The sequence below is a fragment of the Polyodon spathula genome, chromosome 1 (assembly GCF_017654505.1).
Source record: "Polyodon spathula isolate WHYD16114869_AA chromosome 1, ASM1765450v1, whole genome shotgun sequence".
Taxonomy (NCBI): domain Eukaryota; kingdom Metazoa; phylum Chordata; class Actinopteri; order Acipenseriformes; family Polyodontidae; genus Polyodon; species Polyodon spathula.
The window spans coordinates 9,040,943-9,061,059 of record NC_054534.1 but is presented as its reverse complement, the minus strand read 5'-3'; the positions used below and the strand labels follow the sequence as shown (position 1 = coordinate 9,061,059).

At 37.9% G+C, this 20,117-nt stretch overlaps 1 protein-coding gene across 4 annotated transcripts in view; it reads left to right on the top strand.

Annotated features, from left to right (window-relative positions):
* LOC121313616 (AP-3 complex subunit beta-1-like) overlaps positions 1–20,117 on the top strand; it is a 113,588-nt gene that overhangs the window by 5,293 nt on the left and 88,178 nt on the right. For 2 of the 4 annotated variants that reach the window (XM_041246350.1, XM_041246341.1), the window contains exons 2-6: positions 4,218–4,293; positions 4,693–4,767; positions 10,030–10,125; positions 12,872–13,032; positions 13,481–13,547. In XM_041246350.1, the coding sequence (XP_041102284.1) occupies positions 4,218–4,293; positions 4,693–4,767; positions 10,030–10,125; positions 12,872–13,032; positions 13,481–13,547 (475 nt within the window). Of the gene's footprint in view, positions 1–4,217; positions 4,294–4,692; positions 4,768–10,029; positions 10,126–11,408; positions 11,446–11,547; positions 11,578–12,871; positions 13,033–13,480; positions 13,548–20,117 lie in introns of those variants that run through there. The other 2 variants (XM_041246365.1, XM_041246357.1) reach the window with 2 other exon arrangements.

The window sequence follows — 20,117 nt, the reverse complement described above, 5'->3', positions numbered from 1 at the left end:
GGGTGAGTCGGGCAGGAGGATGCAAAGAGGGACTGTCAGGGCAGGGTGAGCTCTGACATTTTTTGTTTTGAACATTTCAATGCTATAGTGCTGCTTTGAATGCCGCATTTATTATTTTGTGTTTGTGTTTTCACACTGAACACTGCAATTTCTTACTTAGATTATGTAAAGCCATTTATTTTAGTTAACTAAAAATTTCACTTGTTTATATTTGAAAATTTATTTTATTTTTTATAAATTTGGATTCAACAATTATTGTTCTTATTTTCTTCACAATTTGAACTACTGTAGTATATTGTGGTAGCCAAAACAATATCTAGTATGAGTCTCGTGTTACTATTTTAAGGCCTTTTTAAAACTGATTAAGGCACTGTGAAACGTTTGTCTACTGGACAATTTCTTAATGTTTTCCACCTTTAAAAAATAGTGTAGAGTCGAGTGCAGAAACTACTTAAGAATCCTTTTTTTACTCAACCTTAAATTCAGTTATGGGTTGGTTGGGAAAGAGAATACTGTAATATATAAATAATCTACTTCTCTAGGCAATTGCTAAGCGATACCAGTTCAATAGACTGTAATATGAGAGAGTAGGATCTAATACTATATGTACAGGTAAACTTGACATAGTACCCTGTTGATATAAAAGTGAAAGTGGTGAGAGATCAGGAAAGAGAGCGAGGAATGTATTTTTGTGACAGCTGTTGAAAATGGTAGATGATCCTTTAGTCAGGGTTACAGCTTGGATATCTCAGCAGCTTAACAACCGTACAGCTGAGGATGATAGCCTTGAAGTGAATGGAAAAGAATAAAAATGAAATCTCACCGACAGATGTCAAATGAATACCTCAAATGACAGTGGTGGCAAGTTATCTTACAATGGCTTATTGAACTGTCAGCGCTTGTATACAGTATAGGCTATACAATGTTGTACCATTCGAACTGAGCTCACTTGTTTGCTTTCATGTATTCTTACAGAGTACTTTTTCTCTCTTTTCGGTCAGTCTGTGCTCAGGTGTGTTCTCCTGAGTTCATGACCTGCTCTTCAGTTCTAGTTTTCTGCTGTAGATACAGTACATGTGTGTAACTTAGGCTATAAGTGGCTTTATAGGAGTAAGAGTTAGCGCTATATGGAGAACGGTTTACTTTTTGTTTGTCTGCCAACACATAGCAGTGATAAGGTTGGTACTTCTGTCTATGCTTGGCAACTAAAAAAAACAAGAAAAACCCACCTAAGACAATGTAATTTGAAGCTGCTTGACTGCTCTTAGTAAATAAAGAAAACAGTAGGAGTTGCAGACTCACCTCCATGCTGTGCTATCTTTGGCTGATCAAGCCTGAGTTACATGTACTATGTCTGTGGCAGGCAACGTCTGTTGAATTGAACAGCAGCTCCTGAACACATTTTGCAGTAAAGGAAAGAAAGAAATAATACTAAACACAGTATTGCTGGGTATGTACAGGACACATTCAGCTAATGGCTAATGGGTTGGGGTTCCACACCCCTCCCTGTTACTGAGTATCTTCTCATTGCCAGTGAGCACATTGTGCTTAAAATCTAACATGTTGTATGGCTATATGTTTGTTGAGTAAGGCACTTTGAATTAATTACACACAATAATGTAGTGTTAGCTCTTGACAGTAAGTTGTATAATACACTGTAATACTGTATGGACCCTTACCATTAAAAAAGCTGCTGTAATTGTGATATAGACTATAGTCTATAATGTTATAAGTCTATAATTCTCTCAAGTTTTATTCTGTGATTTACATAAGGCCTACTGACTGTATTGCAACAAACTTTTCATTAGCTTTGTATGTGTATGTATTTTTATATTAGTTTTTTAATTTACCTGCTATAGTATTGTGTGAAAGGTTTTTACATTGTTCACCGTCTCAGGGTTCTCCCCAGGAATTCTGTACAGCCGGGCGGCAGGACATTATTCCCGGGAGCACTTTTAACGGAAAAATAACCTTACCTTAAATATATAGTACAACAAAGAATTTGAATACTGTGTTGTCTTTTGTTGACTGTATCTGGTTGCTGTTTTTTATATTTTACCTTTTCTTTTTCATGACTGTTTTTTATGATGGTGTATTACCCTGCTTATTTAGGCACTCTGTGATTTGACTGGGGAAAGATAGCGTAGAGTTATTGGAGTTTACACAAAAGCAGTAACCTTTTCACTTCCTTTTTAGCTTAATTATTGAGCTTATTGCTTCATTTAAATAGTTTTCTTTGTGTTGAGTTTTCAGGGTATTTTGTTAATGTATGTCTATTTGTTTTTTGGTATTCTACATTTTTTTGAATGCAGCTGTTCATTTTAACACCAGTACTCACACACGTTTGGTCACCATCATAACTGTTGCATGAAACCACAGTGTAATAATCCAGCACCTCTGCACTGAAGCATTTGTATGTCGGCTGACAACAGCTGATATTCCATCACGCCTTTCTTCTTAAAGGCTCTATAAATGAACCCCCAGTGTCTCTCACAAGCACCAGGTCACACATTGTTATGATATCACAACAAAAGGAATACATTTTTTTTGTTTTGTCTTCTTTCTTTGGTGCATATGTATAGCTATTCAGTACTATATATCACCTTGCAGTACAATAATATGAAAAAAATGGACTGATTGAGAATACCTGAAAATAATCTTAATATTTTTTTTAATAAAGTAGCCAGAGCAAATATCGTATTATGCGGTGGACTGCACCGATTGTCGGCGTATTTTAACCCCCTGCATTCATTGCCATTATTTTTGCTTATAATTGGTTATTTTTTTTAGCAGTCATGTAACGTTTTAGCCTCTTGAAGTGCTGGACACAGAAAACCCGCCCCTCCAACTCTGATTGGTTCAATGTTGTGTCAAGACGTAACACAGCTGCCATGTGGTATCAATATTTTTTTTTCACCCAGCAATGCGCAGCTGATCTAGTCTGCTAGAAGCGCAATCGATCCTTATTGTTAAAGGCACAGTAGCATCTGCAAGATGGGCGGATCAGGTTTTTTCAGCCGGCCCGCCTGGCTGAAAAGTCCTGGGGAGAAGTCCTTTGTCCTGAGAATCTACCTGATGGATTATCTTGAACTGAAAACGAACAGCAGTTTATAGAGCTACAGAAAATGTCACAAATGCCATGAAAAACTGAATTTTCAAGTCTTGTACTCTCAGATCCTTGCGACTAGCTGAACAGCAGTGTAATCTTGGCTACTACTGGACTTGCACTTTGCTCCAGTAAATCCATGGTTTCCTTGAGCCTAACCTCATCTACAAACACTTGCTCAGCAGGATAGACTGAACCAGGCAGTGACTTTAAATGAAGAAGTTCTGACCCATAGGAAAATGTGTTGTATAGGTGGAATAGAGATAACAAGACTGTCCCGTAATAATATAACAATGAATAAACTTTATAATACAAGCATACAATGAAAAAACAGTACAGTAGTAGAGACTTGTAGAGAACCGCTCATTGTCAACACCTTTCGTAGGCTACTGTATACTGTAACTCTGAATGCAGGAATACTGTTGCTCTGTAATGTACAACAGTCTTGATGGGGATAGCCAGACCATGTTACTCATCTTGTTTTAACAGGGACCCAGTGTGAAGAAATACAAAGTCACAGTTTTCATATTGGAGAAACTGTTTGGCTAGAGCCAGCTGGTTTGTCTCTTTCTTTCTGCCAGCTAAGTTCTTAATGACTGAAATCAGGAACAGAATATTTGCTCTGCCATAAAATAAATGACGACTTTTTAAAAAGCTGCAAATACCCAGCTCCTTGATGGTACTGTGTTTGAGTGCTGTCTGCTGCAATGTGCTGTTTGGTTAAGGAGCTGGCTTTTTTTTTTTTTTTTTGCAGGTGTTATTAGCATGTTTGATTACGCTCATGTATGTGAATACTTGTTCTATCTTTCTGAAGCTGGCGCTTGTTTCTTAGATGTTCCGGGTCTTACATTCACATTCCCAGGGACTGCATTGTAGTGGGCGGTTTCTGTACATTTGGTACTGCAGAATAATCCTTATTGTGGACTTCCTATTTTACTGTACAACAGCACAAGGCTACTGTATTATTCACTTTACAAAATCTGTTAAATACTGTACCTGATGAAGCCTCTATTTATGTCTTGGGTATACTGACTCTATTTGTCTGTTATACTGTACCTGTTAAACCACTTTTACCTATTTTCTATGTGTTTGTTTCCATTGGTTTTTAAAGAAATGATGACCTTAAAGCAATGTTGGAGAGCAGCAAGGATTCCTCAAAGCTGGAGGCTATGAAAAGAATTGTCGGGGTAAGTATGGTCTATATCGTATGGAGTTTTGTTTTCCTACATTTTGCATTTAGCGTGTAATGTAATATATGGCTACTGTATTTGGCATAAGAACCTGTATTTCTAAATTATATTGACCCATTGTCACACTAATGTATGTCTTTCAACTGCATTTTTCAAGTTCCTTTTGATAAATACATTGAAATTGTTCCACAGTTTTGGTTATAAAGCTGTCTTTTGTCAAACAACTAGTCAATGGTTTTAATTCACTCCTCTGCGGCCATAACTCCAAATTGACTGTGTATACAATCACTATTTACACAATACACTAAACATGAAGTGGAATACTTGATTGTGTTTTATTTTGTCAAATGTACATTTAAGTTATGAACTCATATGTCTCTATTGATGTGTTTGCAGCTGATTGCTAAAGGAAAAAATGCATCTGAATTATTCCCTGCAGTGGTGAAGAATGTGGCAAGTAAAAACATCGAGGTACTGTATAAAAACCTGGTCCATGAACATTGATGTAGACCCAGGCAACTGTTGTCTGGCAAAAGTAATGAATCTTGTAATGTAAAAGGCAAGAGCTGTAAAGTTACAGTGAAAGCCAGTTACTAAATCTGAACCATATCCTTTGGAAGTCCTGAACTGGTGTAACTTAAAAAAAAAAAAAGTGAGTAAGTAGATTTAAGAAAATGCACAAAGTCTTTTTCTTCAGTCAGTTGTTAGGTTTATTAAAATATGCAGGGAAACTGGTCCCAGGTACGGGACAAACAGATTACTTGGCCTTACAGTTTTTGCATAACATTAAATACCCCTCTGTATAAGTGGTTCTCCTCCTCTTTCTCTGACATTTAATCAGTAGCAAAAGGGACAACAGATTATTCTGTTACTATGTACCGTATGTATGTAATTTAGTGTGTATGTGTGTGTCTGTATAGTCTAGTGTGGTGACCTCTGAACTCAGTGCATTCCTCTTCAGACCCCTGGTGCCCCAAAAGGTCGACACATCTGTTTTATGTCATCTTCCTCCTTTATGTTTCTCCTTATTGCTTGGGATCATTTGAGTCCAATGGCATTATCTCTTATTCTCCCTGAGAACCTTTGGGTCCAACAGCAGTGTCTGGGAGCATTCAGCCCCTTTATGCTTTGCATTTCAGAAGGCTTAGAACCTGGCCCCTTCTTGCCCACCGTGCTGTTGTAGCTTGCAGTCAATGCTGGGCAAGAAGCTTGCAGGCACAAAAGCTCTCATCAATTGTTAGCAGTACATGCAATTTGAACCAAACAGTCTGCTATCCCAGGTATTAGTCTCCGTTCAGAAATAAAACAACAAAAAATACCAGTGTAGCTCTGCCAGTCCGTATGCATAGCAAACTGCTACACAATGCTTATTTCATGTTTTCCAACATGAACAGATGTTCTTTGGTACAGAGTTTCTAAATGATTTATTGAGGGGAGTATGGGGTGCTTTTGAGTCTAGCGGTCTTTTGACTGGTGTATATTGAATTTCATTACTAGAGCATGAGATGCATTCATACATGCTGGATTTCTCAGCTGTTCTAGAAAAGTAAGATAACAAGATCATAAACATTAATAATTTATAAAGTGAGTGTAACTGGAGTAGTGGTAGTTATTCAAAGGGGAAAATCTTTTTCTTATTTTTGACTTGATGATCTTGTTCACCTTTATGTAGAACAGCAAATAAAGGAGGATTTGTATGACTTGCTCTTTTTACTGAATTTTTCAATGTTTTTTGGTTTGAGAGAAAATGTATCTTCACCTAAAACGGGTCTGTTGCTGTTATTGACAGATGTTTTTGACTAAAACCAAACTATCCATACTTTAAGGACGCTTCTCTGCATGCTGTATTAGAAATATATTTTTTGAAGTGGTGCTTGGCTAAGAAGTACAGAGTGTTCAGGTGTTATGAAATTGCAATTTAAATGTCTGTTCCTGCCCTGCTTAAATTGGGGTCTCAGGATGCATTGTTTGTCATGGGGTGGAAACTGGTATCTTCTGTGACCCAGCAGTGTGGAATAAAAATAATCAAAGGTTTAGCCAATAAGTCATGAAGTCTCATTCGTGAGTATCGATTAATGAGTTAAACAGCTGGCAACAGGAGATCTGCCTGTGTTCTTGAAGCCTAATATGGTACTGCTGTAATTAGCTTCTCTGCAGGGACCATTGTAACACAGAATAGAGGTAACTGGTGGCAAAGAGCTGCAGTCACGTTGTTCCGAGCGCTCCCGTTACTGCTCACACAGAGGCTTGGTGGAAAAGAAGATTTCACTGCACACCTGCAGTCAGACAGTTTGCAGGCCTCTTGTGGCCGGCATTGATCGGATTTAATCAAAACCAGTACAGGAACAGATCGACTGTTTTGCTGCTTTCTGTGATTTAATACTGGGATGCTGTGTTCCTAAAGTAGTACAAAAATGGTTTTGGAACAGCGACCTCAAGGTGATTTTCTCCAAGAGAAAGTATTACAGAACCCATCAAGTCATTTATTGGGTTAGATTGCAAGGTTATGGTAGCATTGAACATTTTCTACGCTATCAGGACTCCATGGGGTCCTCTGGGTGAGAAGCATTGCTGCCCAGAGGCACCTGAGGTTGTGATTTTAGTCTCTGATTTAATTGTGATTCACCCCAGGATCCACTAAAGACCCCTACAATGTTTTAGAAAGCAATGTGTTTACTGTACAGGCTTCAGGGATTTCCAGACAAGCCATTCTTTGTGAGCTGATTTTCCCCTTCAATATTGAATCTTTAATTCAATTTTGGAAAGAATAAGATTTTTTTTTTCTTTTACACTATGTTCAAGGAACAATGCAAGAAAATGTTTTTCTGTCTTATTTTAAATTGTTATCCCTTGTATACTGTCTAGAAATAAACACTGTATGTATATTGAGCAATATTCTACTGTATACAATCAAAGTGATGCAAAATAAGTGATAAGTAGTATTTGGCTTGCTTCATTGGCTTGCGGTGCAAAGCAGTAATGGGTTTGAGACCCCTCATACAACCCTTTAGAATCCCAACATTGAGGAATTTTGTGATCACATGCAAACTTAAAGGACTTCAATCAAGTTGTAGATGTTTCCAAACATTTCTTTAAATGCTGAACTGGGGGAATGTTTTGTTTGGTTGCTGAATGTGTAGTGCAGAAGAAAAATGGAAAAACCCAGCCGTGAATCAGTCATCTTGCTGATTGCCCGTTTCATTGTAGGTTATACAATACAACAAAAATGATGATGTTCTTACAAGGATGTGCTTCTTCTGTCCTTGTTAGCATTGACACGCTTGAATAAACATCCGTTGTAGTTCACAGACTTTTATATGCTATTGTATGGGGTTGATTATGTAACGGATACACACATATTATCCTATTGCGTTCTGTCACTTTGAAAGTCCGTCCGTGGCATTCATTTCTGTAGCTACTCAATTCAAAGTCTATTGCATACATTCTGAGTATTTATTGAATTACAATTCTTAACATATTAGTATCAGTTTAAATTGAATTATATCCTTCGTTTTCCAAAAAAATTGTAGAATTATGATTGAAATTATGCTGCCCGCTAAGTTCAAGTTGCTTAAACACAGAAATCATAATGAATTATAAATGCCTGCACTGTGAACTTCACACAAGAAACACATTAGCTCATCAAGACTTGTCTGAACACCCTTTCCTTTTCAAAACAATACAGAACAGTGCTGTTGGAAACTGATGAAGACAATGCTGCTGTACATCATCTGTAGCCATGCAAAGTGAGCACAATAATATACCAAAACAATGCAAATGAAAGTAGTGTAATACAGGGGTCTCCAACCCTGGTCCTGGAGAGCTACTGTGGCTGCTGGTTTTTGTTTCAACCAATCTCTGTTACTTAATTGAACCAATTATTGGCTTAATTAGTCAAGATTTCTATTTATTTATTTATACAGTAAATGAACCCATTGAGGCGAAGGCCTCATTTACAAGGGGGTCCTGTCACACACAGACACAATCATACATAAAACAACACAATTAATATTTGTGTGATCCAGCCTTAGACAATAACAACAAATAAACAAAGGAGCAGTAATACAGCATGTTATTTTTATTTATTTATTTTTTCAATGTGGACTAAAAGATAAGCAATGGCAAGGATTTTTTTTAGCAAATCTCTGATATGCTGTTTATAACCAATTATTATCAAATTCCATTCTTAAACCATGTGAAAAAGTGTTCCAGGCTTTTGGGAGTTGATAAGAAAAAGCCAATTCTCCTTCTTGTGTCCGTATCCTTGGGACTACCAAACTACACAAAAACTACTAAAATAATCAGGAACCATACCTTTAATAACTTTAAAAACAAAGCAATACCAGTGATCAAGCCTTTGATTTGTCAATGAGAACCATCCTAGTTTTTTATACATCTGGCAATGATGTGTCAAAAAAGGACACTCTAAAACAAAGCGGCAGATTAACAGGTGTTCCAGATCTTTAGCCTCTGATGTAGAGACACCTATAAAACCTGCTGGATAGGGGCTCTCCAGGGCCAGGGTTGGAGACCCCTGATGCAATACAATGACTATACTTGGAAGTGTAGTCCTACCAGAAAAATAAATAAACAGAATAGTAGCGTGTTTTAAAACCAGAACTTCGTAGAAAAAAATGCTGATCATTTCTAAGATAGTAAAGCAAAGACACGATATATCAGTTTTGTATATCTCAATATAATTGCTTTTATATTGAAGCATTTAAAAAATTCAGACAACTTATAACTATATAATATGAACCAACAAATATACAAAAAACAGTAAAATATCAATTGAAAAAAATATATATCTAATTTCTCCCATCTTTTCTTTTTATGTTTTTTGTCAAATGCAGGCTTAGCCAAAGTTGTGCTTCCCTGAACGTGTTGTTCATTACGCAACATGAATAACACTAAATGCACCAAAGATGTCAATCAATACCACTTTCTTACACTGAACTGGCTGCAGGATTCACAATGCATCCTGTAACTCAGATGAAAGAAGTGTTACTGAACTGACTGTAGGGTTCACAACGCATCCTAGAACTCAGGGTTTCCCAATCCTGGCCCCGGGAACCCACTGTGACTGCTGGTTTTCATTCTAACTGAGTTCTCAATTACTTAACTAGACCCTTGATTAAACTAAAAATGTCATTAATTAGACCTTTTTAATTGTTTTCAGCTCTTAAACAGTTGCAGATTTCAAGTTAGCTGTAACATTTTGAAAGTAACTATGCAACTGTTTAAGAGCTGAAATCAGTAAAAAGGAATGAAAACCAGCAGACACAGCAGGTCCCCAGGGCCAGGATTGGGATTCCCTGCTGTAACTTACCGTTTTGGAAATGTCTTTGCCGACATTGTGCAATTTTTTTGATGCCCCCTCCTCGGTCATTATGTGATAGTATTCTGTTTGAAAGTGTCTGCAAGGACAAGAGATGTTGTGATGCATCAAGACATTTAGTGACAAGGACCCAAACTTTACAATATGTTCAAAACTATAATGTGGGAATACAGACATCACAGCAAGTAACAGTGGCAAGTACAGGCTGTCCCCTCGAAGTCTTCTGTGAACCGAAGCGCCCAGAAGGAGATGTCCTATTGCCTTGTTTACGTTATTGCTTCTGTATATTGATGAAGATAATAGTTTTTCTACACAGGCTTGTGAGGTTTTAGGTACCATTGTATTTTTTGTTGCTGTTTTTCAATGTTTCTTTATTTGCTGCTGTTTGGTTTCAGCTGAAGAAGCTGGTGTACGTGTACCTGGTTCGCTATGCAGAAGAGCAGCAAGATGTGGCTCTTCTCTCCATCAGCACATTCCAGCGTGCTCTGAAGGTCAGTGTTAGTCAGTGTAAAGTACTCCTGCTTCTCTCCATCAGCACGTTCCAGCGTGCTCTGAAGGTCAGTGTTAGTTAGTGTAAAGTACTCCTGCTTCTCTCCATCAGCACATTCCAGCGTGCTCTGAAGGTCAGTGTTAGTCAGTGTAAAGTACTCCTGCTTCTCTCCATCAGCACGTTCCAGCGTGCTCTGAAGGTCAGTGTTAGTCAGTGTAAAGTACTCCTGCTTCTCTCCATCAGCACATTCCAGCGTGCTCTGAAGGTCAGTGTTAGTCAGTGTAAAGTACTCCTGCTTCTCTCCATCAGCACATTCCAGCGTGCTCTGAAGGTCAGTGTTAGTCAGTGTAAAGTTCTCCTGCTTCTCTCCATCAGCACGTTCCAGCGTGCTCTGAAGGTCAGTGTTAGTCAGTGTAAAGTACTCCTGCTTCTCTCCATCAGCACGTTCCAGCGTGCTCTGAAGGTCAGTGTTAGTCAGTGTAAAGTACTCCTGCTTCTCTCCATCAGCACGTTCCAGCGTGCTCTGAAGGTCAGTGTTAGTCAGTGTAAAGTACTCCTGCTTCTCTCCATCAGCACGTTCCAGCGTGCTCTGAAGGTCAGTGTTAGTCAGTGTAAAGTACTCCTGCTTCTCTCCATCAGCACGTTCCAGCGTGCTCTGAAGGTCAGTGTTAGTCAGTGTAAAGTACTCCTGCTTCTCTCCATCAGCACGTTCCAGCGTGCTCTGAAGGTCAGTGTTAGTCAGTGTAAAGTACTCCTGCTTCTCTCCATCAGCACGTTCCAGCGTGCTCTGAAGGTCAGTGTTAGTCAGTGTAAAGTACTCCTGCTTCTCTCCATCAGCACGTTCCAGCGTGCTCTGAAGGTCAGTGTTAGTCAGTGTAAAGTACTCCTGCTTCTCTCCATCAGCACGTTCCAGCGTGCTCTGAAGGTCAGTGTTAGTCAGTGTAAAGTACTCCTGCTTCTCTCCATCAGCACGTTCCAGCGTGCTCTGAAGGTCAGTGTTAGTCAGTGTAAAGTACTCCTGCTTCTCTCCATCAGCACGTTCCAGCGTGCTCTGAAGGTCAGTGTTAGTCAGTGTAAAGTACTCCTGCTTCTCTCCATCAGCACGTTCCAGCGTGCTCTGAAGGTCAGTGTTAGTCAGTGTAAAGTACTCCTGCTTCTCTCCATCAGCACGTTCCAGCGTGCTCTGAAGGTCAGTGTTAGTCAGTGTAAAGTACTCCTGCTTCTCTCCATCAGCACGTTCCAGCGTGCTCTGAAGGTCAGTGTTAGTCAGTGTAAAGTACTCCTGCTTCTCTCCATCAGCACGTTCCAGCGTGCTCTGAAGGTCAGTGTTAGTCAGTGTAAAGTACTCCTGCTTCTCTCCATCAGCACATTCCTGCGTGCTCTGAAGGTCAGTGTTAGTTAGTGTAGAGTACTCCTGCTTCTCTCCATCAGCACATTCCAGCGTGCTCTGAAGGTCAGTGTTAGTCAGTGTAAAGTACTCCTGCTTCTCTCCATCAGCACATTCCAATGTGCTCTGAAGGCTGTATCAGTCAGTGTAAAGTATTCCTGCTTCTCTCCATCAGCACATTCCAGTGTGCTCTGAAGGACAGTGTCAGTCAGTGTAAAGTATTCCTGCAGGTACATTCAGGGATGCCAACAAGTCGTTTGCAGGGTAGAAAGCAGGAACAGCTTTATTTGGGCAAACAATACACATGATTAACCAAAATAAACAACAGTGTATATATTTTTACAGTACAAGACTACAAAAAACAGTGTTTAAACTGAGATTTGCATCAATAACAGCCCTTATAAAAAATTGATTTAGTGGAAATGGTCTAAAGTGTGTGTGTTTATTTATATATATATATATATATATATAAAATAATGTGTGTGTCCAGTGTTTTAAAAATAGTTTAGGAGCATTTACGAATACTTCATAATTCAGAAAAAATGAAAAATATTTCCAAAAATGCCAGTAGTGGCTTTTAGAAGGGATGCATTATTATATAAAATAATACAGAATCACTTGTCAAACGTAAGAAATAAAGTAAATGAACCAGTAGTTCGACGCTTTAGAAAACATGAACATAAAAACATGAATGACCTACAATTTGTAGATATAAAAGATAAAATTATATAATGATCACTACATCGCTACATCATTAACTATGTAGAAAATAAAATAAATATTAAATATAATTTAATAGATTTATATAGAAATAAGTTGTGTAGTTACTATGGCATCAATCAAAAGCCTAGAAGTACCTCTACTCCCCCCCCACCACCACCTCCCAAAACACACAGACATCTTGACTGAGACACCGATGTTTCAAAAGCTGCTGCTGTGGCATTGCCCCCTGTACAGAAAACCTATTTCAACCCCTGCTAGTTCTCAATCACGCTTCAATTTATCTTGCCGTCGGGCTTGGGGGCGAGGGGGAAGCTACTTTCACTCTGAAGCAGACTGCTAGCACAGCACTTAATACAGCTAGATAGTCCGTTGTGTTATGGGTAAGTTTAAAAAAACCATTGCCTGATTTGAACCATAAAAAAACCCATATAAGAATATGTTGATTTCAATTTACAGTTTAAACCAAGTTTCTTTAAAATGGCATTTGTTACGTAAAGGTAGGACTGCAGTGCTCTGTTTTCCAGTGTATCTGATTTATTTTTCATTGTCACTGTATTTTGAACAGCTATGATGAACATTTTAGATATATAACATTATGTTGTGGCTTACCTGATGCCGTTTGTTTTGTTTATTGCAGGATCCTAACCAGCTCATCCGTGCTAGTGCTCTGAGAGTTTTATCCAGTGTCCGAGTTCCTATTATTGTTCCAGTCATGATGCTGGCCATTAAAGAAGCAGCTACTGATTTGTCACCATATGTCAGAAAAACTGCAGCTCATGCAATTCAAAAACTGTACAGGTAAAGAAGCCTTGGCAATTAGTTACATGAATGAACACAACTGTAAATATTTTGTCACCAGAAGAACTAGCAATCCGTATTTGAAGTCTTGAAATACAGCACTATCAAATGTATTTACCGATACAATAACCACGATATTAACAAGCAATACAAGGCCAGTAATATTGATTTGTTTAACGTTCCTGATTTTAATTTATGTATCCAGTTTAATATTTATAGTATTTATATGCATATCTGCTTATACACAAACATGAATCACAGTACAGTACTGTGGCATGGGAACACGTTATAAAAAGCAGCAGGCATGTACAATAAACACTACATTTTTAATGATTTTATTTAGCATCAAAAATAAAACAACAATTAAATAATAATGCAAAAAAAATTGAAATGAAAAAAAAACCTCAAGAACAGTGTACATAACTTAAGCATTTTATTTATTTTTCAGTCTTGAACCAGATCAGAAAGAACATTTAATTGAAGTAATTGAAAAACTACTAAAGGATAAAAGCACGGTAAGTAAATTATAAATCCAGCTGAGTTTATAATGCAGGCCTCCTTTGTGGCTCTGTTATTGCTGCTGTGTAGTCATAGCAACCAAGATGTTGTGAACACAGTACTCCCAATGCCTTTTTGTCTCATGTTTTACATGAGGGCTATTGTGTTAACTATTAAGCAGTCCCATTTATTTTCAGATAAGCCCTTTAGGTTTCTTTGATATACTTAATAACAGCAGTTGGACACATGGGGGAGACAAATCCTTTCATTACAGGTACGCTTTATTTGTTACCTGCTTTGTAAAATATACTAGGAGTGCATTTTTACAGCATTGTATTTGTAAGGCAGTACTTCCATTACTCAAATTCATAGCTTTCTAAAGAGCCATTATAAAGACAAAGGTTAATTGCCTTGATGGGGGTACACATTAAGATACGTTTTATTTTTTTATTTTTATTTTTTTATACAGGGATGCCAAAAAATAAATTACAGTAGACTCGTGCTAATCTTAATTGACCTATAATTTGAACCTCTACTCAAGATTTTTTTTAATTTAAGTGATTAAGGCTGATTTTTGATAAAATTTAAATATAAAAAACATAAAACATATTTTTTGTATGGTACTGGTTGATCAGTACTCTGAACACATTATTTGGACATACTCTGGTTCAAATTAGCGAGAATTAGAGAGAAATTAAGAATAGTAATGTATGCATAAAATGTTAAATACAGGTACAAAACTGCATTAATATCTCTTGACCAAGTAAAAGTAATAACCATGGAATAAAATCTTGTTTCCTAGTTCTTATTAACCCTAGAAACATGATCACTGGCTGGCTTTTTCATGTGCTGCATATCTTTTGTTTCTTTGCTTGCGTGTCTTAAATATTTGAATTCAGGTTGTGTTGATCTTTAAAATGCAATTGTATAATGTCAGAGCTGCTTGCTTCGTGATCTACATGCCAGCACCATTTAAATGGTCACAGGAAGTGATAGTCTGTGTTGGGGAAGGGCGGATTATAGTCAGATTATTTCAGAATAAAGGACAGTGACCTTTTTAAAATGAAATACTTGCAGCAGTATAATCCGGATGAGAGATGAACAGAGCAATGGGATAAGTACATGTATACTTGCCATGCCTGCTTAATTTATGGTGCAGAGAACATGTGTAGATATCTGTTGCGATTTATAATTAATGCCTTTTATCCAGGGTGACTGCAATAAGATGGTATCATTGTGGTAACCTCTGGAAGGGTTCCTTTTATCTCTGACAGGCTGAAAACAAGCCCTGGTGTTGTTTTTGTAAACCTTGTTCATTTAACAAGAGCTGACAGGGAAGAGGCAAGCTAACTTGACTGCATGGAGAAGGTTTAATACGTTCCTTCCTCTATCTAATTTGGGCCTGGTGACAGAGTCATTTTCACTCAGAATTGACCATTCTTAACAGTTTAACACTGCGTAAAAATAAATATATATACAGCTCTGGAAAAAATTGAGAGACCACTGCAAAATTATCAGTTTCTCTGGTTTTACTATTTATAGGTATGTGTTTGGGTAAAATAAACATTTTTGTTTTAGTCTATAAACTACTGACAACATTTCTCCCAAATTCCAAATAAAAATATTGTCATTTAGAGCATTTATTTGCAGAAAATGACAATTGGTCAAAATAACAAAAAAGATGCAGTGTTGTCAGACCTCGAATAATGCAAAGAAAATAAGTTCAGATTAATTTTTAAACAACACAGTACTAATGTTTTAACTTAGGAAGAGTTCAGAAATCAATATTTGGTGGAATAACCCTGATTTTAAAGCACAGCTTTCATGCGTCTTGGCATGCTCTCCACCAGTCTTTCACATTGATGTTGGGTGACTTTATGCCACTCCGGGCGCAAAAATTCAAGCAGCTCGGCTTTGTTTGATGGCTTGTGACCATCCATCTTCCTCTTGATCACATTCCAGAGGTTGTCAGTAGGGTTCAGGTCTGGAGATTGGGCTGGCCATGACAGGGTCTTGATCTGGTGGTCCTCCATCCACACCTTGATTGACCTGGCTGTGTGGCATGGAGCATTGTCCTGCTAGAAAAACCAATCCTCAGAGTTGGGGAACATTGTCAGAGCAGAAGGAAGCAAGTTTTCTTCCAGGACAACCTTGTACTTGACTTGATTCATGCCAAAGCTGCCCGATTCCAGCCTTGCTGAAGCACCCCAGATCATCGCCGATCCTCCACCACATTTCACAGTGGGTGCGAGACACTGTGGCTTGTAGGACTCTCCAGGTCTCCATCTAACCATTAGATGACCAGGTGTTGGGCAAAGCTGAAAATTGGACTCATCTGGGGGTGCTTCAGCAAGGCTAGAATTGGACAGATTTGTCTTTGTGAAGGACGCATGTGTGAAGGGGACTCCCTCTGTTGCTGTTTTTGTTATTTTCTACAGTCTTTAATTGGCAAGAAATTAGTCTGCAGTAATTTTATAATAGGTAATGCGGGGAGCTGAAGATCACATTCATTCTCCTGCTACAGTTAACACGACAGTCAGCCTTAAACAATACTTGGTTGTAAAATTGGCTTTGCTGTGTAGTAATGGTATGAACGATTTGGGGGCTTGAAAATGAAGTACGCAATTAATTGAAATGCATAGTGAAAGTACTGTACACCAGATGCACTGCATGTTTTACTTAAGATTTTAATGAAGAATGATCATGTCTCGGCTTTAAATTTTATTTTCACAGGGAGACTAGTAATGAGCTAGCAGGTGCCATTTGGATTATTGCATGCAAAACAGTATTTACTGGGCAAATGGGTTTGCTTTTAATGCATAACTTCAGCTGACTACTTTTCAAACCAGTAGCGGTCTAAATATATTTGAAATTGAGATTTTTTTTTTCTCAAACAAAGTAAAATCCCATACCAGTTGTTGGCCCGATGAAGTGCATTCATTTTAATTGGTTTAGTGGAAAGCATTTTTAATTTTTTTTTTTTTTTTTTTTTTTTTTTTTTTTTTAAATATGCATCTGGTTGTGTAAAATAAACAAATCAGCCCCACCCCCAAATATTTTTTGCCAAGCGCTGTTACAATGTAGACTTTCTTTGGATATGCAGTAAACACTTTTGTATACCTTGGTGTATATCTATAGTAAAACACATGGGCTGACCGATGTTTGTGTTAGTTATTGATTTAGCACTGTGGGGGGGAGGGGTAACTCTGGGTTTGTGCAGGTGTTTCTTTGTGATAGATCTATTATCCAGCTATTACAAGATAAATGAGTGATCTTTCCTATTTCCCATGCCTCTGGAAAATTGAAATAAGGAGAGGAATATCATTTGGGCTGCATGATTAGGGCAGGTGGGATGGCCATTAATTTAAAAGAAAGGAAGGTTGGCAGTGTAGGCCAACTTGCACCACATTATCAATCAAGCCTCAACAGTCTTCTTGTGATGACCCAGCACTCTCAGGTTTTCGCAGCGTTAATTAGAATTCATGACAAAATAGATGCAAGGAAACGTTTTGTGCCCTTCATAATTTTATAGGAAATTTATTGTTATTAGAGGAACCATTTGCTTAGTGTGATTTTTTCCATTACCAGCTTGTCAACTAGCATAGATAATATGGAGAAAATATGAACTCCTTAGATTGGATGTCAGTTTTGTTGATGGTGCATGTAGTTTACCTTGGAGTGCAACTAATGGCTGAAGTTCATAGCAACAGCACAGCAAAGCTGTGGCAACCGCAGCAAGACAAATGATTTGAGAGTATATTGCTTTAATATGAAAAAGTACATACATGGGAAACCAGCAATTAAATATTATGAGCTCACTACAGGGTCTGTTGTGGTGATTTTATTCAGCAACCAAAGATAATTAGCACTGATTTGCTGTATTAATGATGATAGTCAACAAGATTCTCCAAATTGGTGTAGTTCATGAATTGATTTGAGAAAATGACTCAGTGGAATTTCCAGTCATCAGTTATTACTTAAAGTGTTTACTGACAGAAATAGACTAAAAGGACTTGCATGCACTGTTTAATTCAGATTTGTATAACCTTGGAGCACAATAGATATGGGGTCCATGGAGTTGTTTGGAGAGTAATTTAATGGCCCAAATACTGGTGGCCTCTAATTTTTATTAATTCCCCTATGGTGATTTACTGCACCCCTCAATCAGCATTTGTAAATACATAAAAATATGGCTAAAAGAGACCTGTTTAGACTGACTGTAATAAAATCTGTTTAATTCAATTAAATAGACGCTGTATACAAACTCAAATACAGATTTATGGAACTGCATGTGTTTTTAAATTTTATTAATATATATACAGCTCTGGAAAAAACTGAGAGACCACTGCAATTTTTTCTTAAATCAGCATCTCTACATGTATGGCAGCCATTCCTTTCCAGTGTCTGTTGAATTCCAACACAGGCACACCTCATTCTACTGAATGAGGTACTGATTAGGGGATCACCTGAACCAAATCTTATTTAACGAGGAAAAGTATAAAAACCACTCCTGTGGTCATCACTATCCTCTTGCAATAGGACCAGCTGGATGGCAAAACAGTGCCAGTAGTACCTAAAAAGTAACTGGAATCAGAAAATAACTATTGACCATGCCCACAGAGTTGAAAAGGAAAGTTTTGAGTGAGGAAAAGAAGGGTTCAATTCTGGCTTTACTGGCAGAGGGATACAGTGAGCGTCAGGTTGCTTCCATCCTTAAAATTTCAAAGACGGCGGTTCATAAGAACAAGGTCAAGCAGCACACATTGGGGACAACAAAGCTACAGACCGGCAGAGGGCGAAAACGACTCTCCACTGACCGGGATGACCGACAACTCATTCGAATGTCACTCAGCAACCGTAGGATGACATCACGTGACCTACAAAAAGAATGGTAAACGGCAGCTGGGGTGAAGTGCGCGGAGAGGACGGTTCAAAACAGGCTCCTAGGGGCAGGGCTGAAGTCGTGCAAAGCTAGAAATCAATGAGAAGCAAAGAAGAGCCATGCTGAGGTTTGCAAAAGACCGTAAGGATTGGACCGTAGAGGACTGGAGTAAGGTCATCTTCTCTGATGAGTCCAATTTTCAGCTTTGCCCAACACCTGGTCATCTAATGGTTAGACGGAGACCTGGAGAGGCCTACAAGCACCCACTGTGAAATGTGGTGGAGGATCGATGATGATCTGGGGGTGCTTCAGCAAGGCTGGAATCGGGCAGATTTGTCTTTGTGAAGGAGGCATGAAGCAAAGTACAAGGTTGTCCTGGAAGAAAACTTGCTTCCTTCTGCTCTGACAATGTTCCCCAACTCTGAGGATTGGTTTTTCCAGCAGGATAATGCTCCATGCCACAAAGCCAGGTCAATCAAGGTGTGGATGGAGGACCACCAGATCAAGACCCTGTCATGGTCAGCCCAATCTCCAGACCTGAACCCCATTGAAAACCTCTGGAATGTGATCAAGAGGAAGATGAATGGTCACAAGCCATCAAACAAAGCCGAGCTGCTTGAATTTTTGCGCCAGGAGTGGCATAAAGTCACCCAACATCAATGTGAAAGACTGTTGGAGAGCATGCCAAGACGCATGAAAGCTGTGCTTGAAAATCAGGGTTATTCCACCAAATATTGATTTCTGAACTCCTTTAAAACATTAGTATTGTGTTGTTTAAAAATGAATCTGAACTTATTTTCTTTGCATTATTCGAGGTCTGACAACACTGCATCTTTTTTGTTATTTTGACCAGTTGTCATTTTCTGCAAATAAATGCTCTAAATGACAATATTTTTATTTGGGAGAAATGTTGTCAGTAGTTTATAGAATAAAACAAAAATGTTCATTTTACCCAAACACATACCTATAAATAGTAAAACCAGAGAAATTGATAATTTTGCAGTGGTTTCTTAATTTTTTCCAGAGCTGTGTGTGTGTATATATATATATATATATATATATATATATATATATATATATATATATATATATATATATATATATATATATATATTATAATATAGAGACCTGTCCAAAGTCCAGACATTATAAAATTCTCTGACACAGGTTCAGTCTGTAAGAGGAAACTTAAAGAACTTCTGTTAATAGAACACTTCTATTTGTTTAGCTCCTATGGACTTATGCCTGCTTATCTACCTGCTTGTATGGCTTCGTCAGTCTCATAATTCACAGATGAACACAAATTAAACCTGTGTAGTTTAAAAGTAGTAGCTACAGGTTTATAGAGAATAGGCCATCAGTGTATATTTGTTGTCACATTCATGTTAGTTCCCACCAGTTTCTTTCGCGGATTGTTCACATTGTACAGATTTCAGATATCATTGCATTTTATTTTAAAATCATAAAACAGTAAATGAACTATTGTAGCGACTGCAAACCTTATTTCACTGTGCTGTGTTTTTGCACAATGGATTCTGGTGATATTGGCAGCGTAAGATCAGAAGAGATTTGGAATTTGGGTTAACTACTCACTTCGTAGAATAAAAAAAGATTGAAGAAAAGTACAAACCAAAAACAATAGGATTTGTTTTTCTGATGCAAGCTTGGTTTAAAATACCGAATATCTGAACATTAAAGGAGACAA